The 3,198-nt window shown below is 45.4% G+C and overlaps 1 protein-coding gene across 1 annotated transcript in view; it reads left to right on the top strand.

The window, feature by feature from the left end:
- KMT2C (lysine methyltransferase 2C) overlaps positions 1 to 3,198 on the top strand; it is a 282,429-nt gene that overhangs the window by 230,689 nt on the left and 48,542 nt on the right. Inside the window, 2 exon segments of the mRNA XM_025200451.1 lie at positions 1 to 18; positions 694 to 2,583. The exon segment at positions 1 to 18 is cut by the window's left edge and continues 10 nt beyond it. Of these exon segments, the coding sequence (XP_025056236.1) occupies positions 1 to 18; positions 694 to 2,583 (1,908 nt within the window).

The following is a 3,198-nucleotide window of genomic DNA, read 5'->3' as shown; positions in this document are numbered from 1 at the left end:
GAATGGAAATTCAGACAGGTGTGTTACATTTGGTGTCTGCTGTTTTTGTGGTGGGGTTTTTTTATGTAGCATGGGTAGGAACCGTCCTTAATGGATTAAAGTCAATTTTAATCTAACCAAAGAGGGGACTATAAATTCATACGCTCTGCAACGAACAACAGTTTTGGTCATAAGCAAAAAAGCTGTTTGAGTGTGCATGCAACTTGTTTTAATCTCTCTGGGTGATTTCAAACACACATTTAATTATCAGTGACTGCTGTTCTTTAGCTCTGTGGAGCCAGCTGAGAGCAGTGATATTTGCCTTTTTCCACCACACATCACACAACAAGTCTTGACCCTGGGGACTCTATCGCTTTAAATTAGACCCACATTTCAACCTCTCTCAGAGCCCATTTACATCTTGTCAATGAGGCTGCAGCACCTCTTCAGTAGAGAAGATTGGTAAGCAGCTCTGTTCCTCAGGGAATCTGGGAAATACTCTTCTCCAGTCAGTCAGAGGGAGCATGTCAGTGTAATTTAGTTTCATAAATGACCAGGCCCTCTGCTCCCATTGGATTTAAGATTTTTAATTGTCCTTAATTGGTCTCAAATGCCTCTAAAAATCCTAATCCACCCGTGCAGACACTGAACTGTCCTTACACATTTCCTAGACTTATAAATGTATCTTTTTTTCCCTTCACCATCATAAAACAGCAAATGCGTCAGAAAAGTAAGCAGCAAGCCAAAATTGAAGCAACACAAAAACTTGAACAAGTAAAAAATGAACAGCAGCAGCAACAGCAGCAGCAGCAACAACAGCAGCAGTTCGGTTCACAACAGCTTCTGAATCAGTCTGGCTCCGACACGCCTAGCAGTGGGATACAAAGCCCCTTAACACCTCAGACTGGTAACGGGAATATGTCTCCTGCACAGCAGACATTCCATAAAGACCTATTTACAAAACAACAGCTACCTGGTACCTCGACTTCAACAGCCTCAGATGATGTGTTCTTAAAACCACAAGCGCCACCTCCACCCCCGACTCCAGTTAGACTACCAGTGCAGGAGTCACTGTCCCAGCCTCAAACTCCTCAGCCTCCATCACAACAGATGTTTTCTCCAGGGTCTACAAATGCTAGACCGCCCTCTCCAATGGACCCATATGCTAAAATGGTGGGAACACCTAGGCCACCACCTGCTAACCAAAACTTTGTTAGAAGAAATAGCATTACACCAATGGATACCTGCCCACCACAATCATCCCGACCCATTCAAGGAACTGAACCAACAGGAAGCAGGCCTTCCCCAGTCAGAGATTCATGTTCTTCATCTCCAGTCAACAGCGATCCCTATGCAAAACCACCAGACACACCTAGACCTGTAATGGCAGGAGATCAGTTCTCCAAACCATTGGGTGTACCAAGATCACCCGTAATTATGGAAAAGTCAGGGAAAGTTCCTTTAACAGCTGGAAGCAATGACCCTTTTACTAAACCAGCTCCTAGAACAGATATATTTCAAAGACCGAGAGTAGCTCCAGCTGATCCTTATGCACGGCCACCATTAACTCCTACTCCTGTTGTTGATGGTAGCCCTGGACCCTTTAAAACTCCAATGCGCCCACCTCAGTCCCCACAAGATCCTTATGGGTCAATGCCACCAACACCAAGACGTGTTGTTGTTGATCCATATGAAAGACCTGTTTTGACACCACGGCCAGCAGATAGCTTTTCCCACAATCAGTCTAATGATCCATACAGTCAACCTCCTCTTACTCCACACCCTACAATAAAGGAGCCTTTTGTTCATCCACCCAGGGCAATACGACAACAGAGTGACTCTTTCTCTCAGTCTGGACCCATTTCAAGGCCAGCTTCTCAGGACCCTTATTCCCAGCCTCCTGGTACTCCTCGGCCAGTTGTTGACCCTTACTCCCAACCTCCAGGAACTCCTCGGCCCACCACTGTTGAACCATATATGCAGCAACCTCCCACACCACGACCTGCACAGCCAGCAGACTTATTTGCTCAGTCTCCAGCAAATCAGAGGCATTCTGATCCATATTCCCAACCTCCTGGAACCCCAAGGCCAGTTATTAATGATCCTTATTCTCAGCCACCAGCAACTCCAAGGCCAGGGATTCCAGAGAGTTTTAACAGACCCACAATGACAAGACCAGGACTAATGCCAAATAGAGATCCTTTCTTGCAGACAGCACAAAACAGGGGAACTGCTCTGCAGGGCACTTTTGTAAGACCATCTGATCCATGTTCTCAAACTCCAAGACCAGCAGGGCCTGCAGTAACAGATTCATTCAGCCATGGTTCAGCAGCCCCAGCACGTGATCCTTATGATCAGCCTCCAATGACTCCAAGACCTCAGGCAGAACCTTTTGGAGCAGGTCAGCTACCCCACGATGCTGCAGATCAGCAAAGGCCTGGAGCTGATGGCAACTATAATGCATCTGCAAATTCTCCAATGAGCTCTCAAGGGCAACAGTTTTCTAAAGCCTCACAGGTTCCTGGTCCAGCACCAACTACAGGAGTAACAGATACACAGAATACCCTGAATATGTCTCAAGCAGACACAGAGAAACTAAGACAGGTGAGCTCAATATATAATTAATGCTTGCACTGTTAGCATTTCGCAGTTCATACTACTTTAAATAGCTTTAAAGCCAGGGCATGGAACACCAGGTCTGGGAGCCAGTCTCAGATCACTCTGTATATATTTTTGGCTGGCATAAGAGAATCAGCATCTACCAATACAGAGGGGGGTGTTTAATATTCTCAAAGATTAAGTTTATAACCATCACCCTTATGTAGAACTTTTTCCAAATGTTGGCTCATGTCTCAGTGTGACATAGCACTCTGTTAGCCACTGAAGTCAACAGCACAACTTCAGTTGACATGAGACGCTAAGCAAAGTGCAAACAACCTTTAGGTGTTTTAAGAGTGTGGTAAATGTTAAGTCTAACGGCTCCTCTATATATTATATTTATGCCACAATTCAAGTGTTAAGGATGCTACACATGCACCTAACTTAAGGCATCATAAAATGGCAAACCATAGATTCATAGATTCATAGATGTTAGGGTTGGATGGGACCTCAATAAATCATCAAGTCCGACCCCCTGCATAAGCAGGAGAGAATGCTGGGTCTCGATGACCCCAGCTAGATACTCATCTAACCTCTTGAAGACCCCCAGGGTGGGGGAGA

Source organism: Alligator sinensis, unplaced genomic scaffold (assembly GCF_000455745.1).
Source record: "Alligator sinensis unplaced genomic scaffold, ASM45574v1 scaffold599_1, whole genome shotgun sequence".
Taxonomy (NCBI): Eukaryota; Metazoa; Chordata; order Crocodylia; family Alligatoridae; genus Alligator; species Alligator sinensis.
This window is presented reverse-complemented; position numbering and strand designations above follow the sequence as displayed.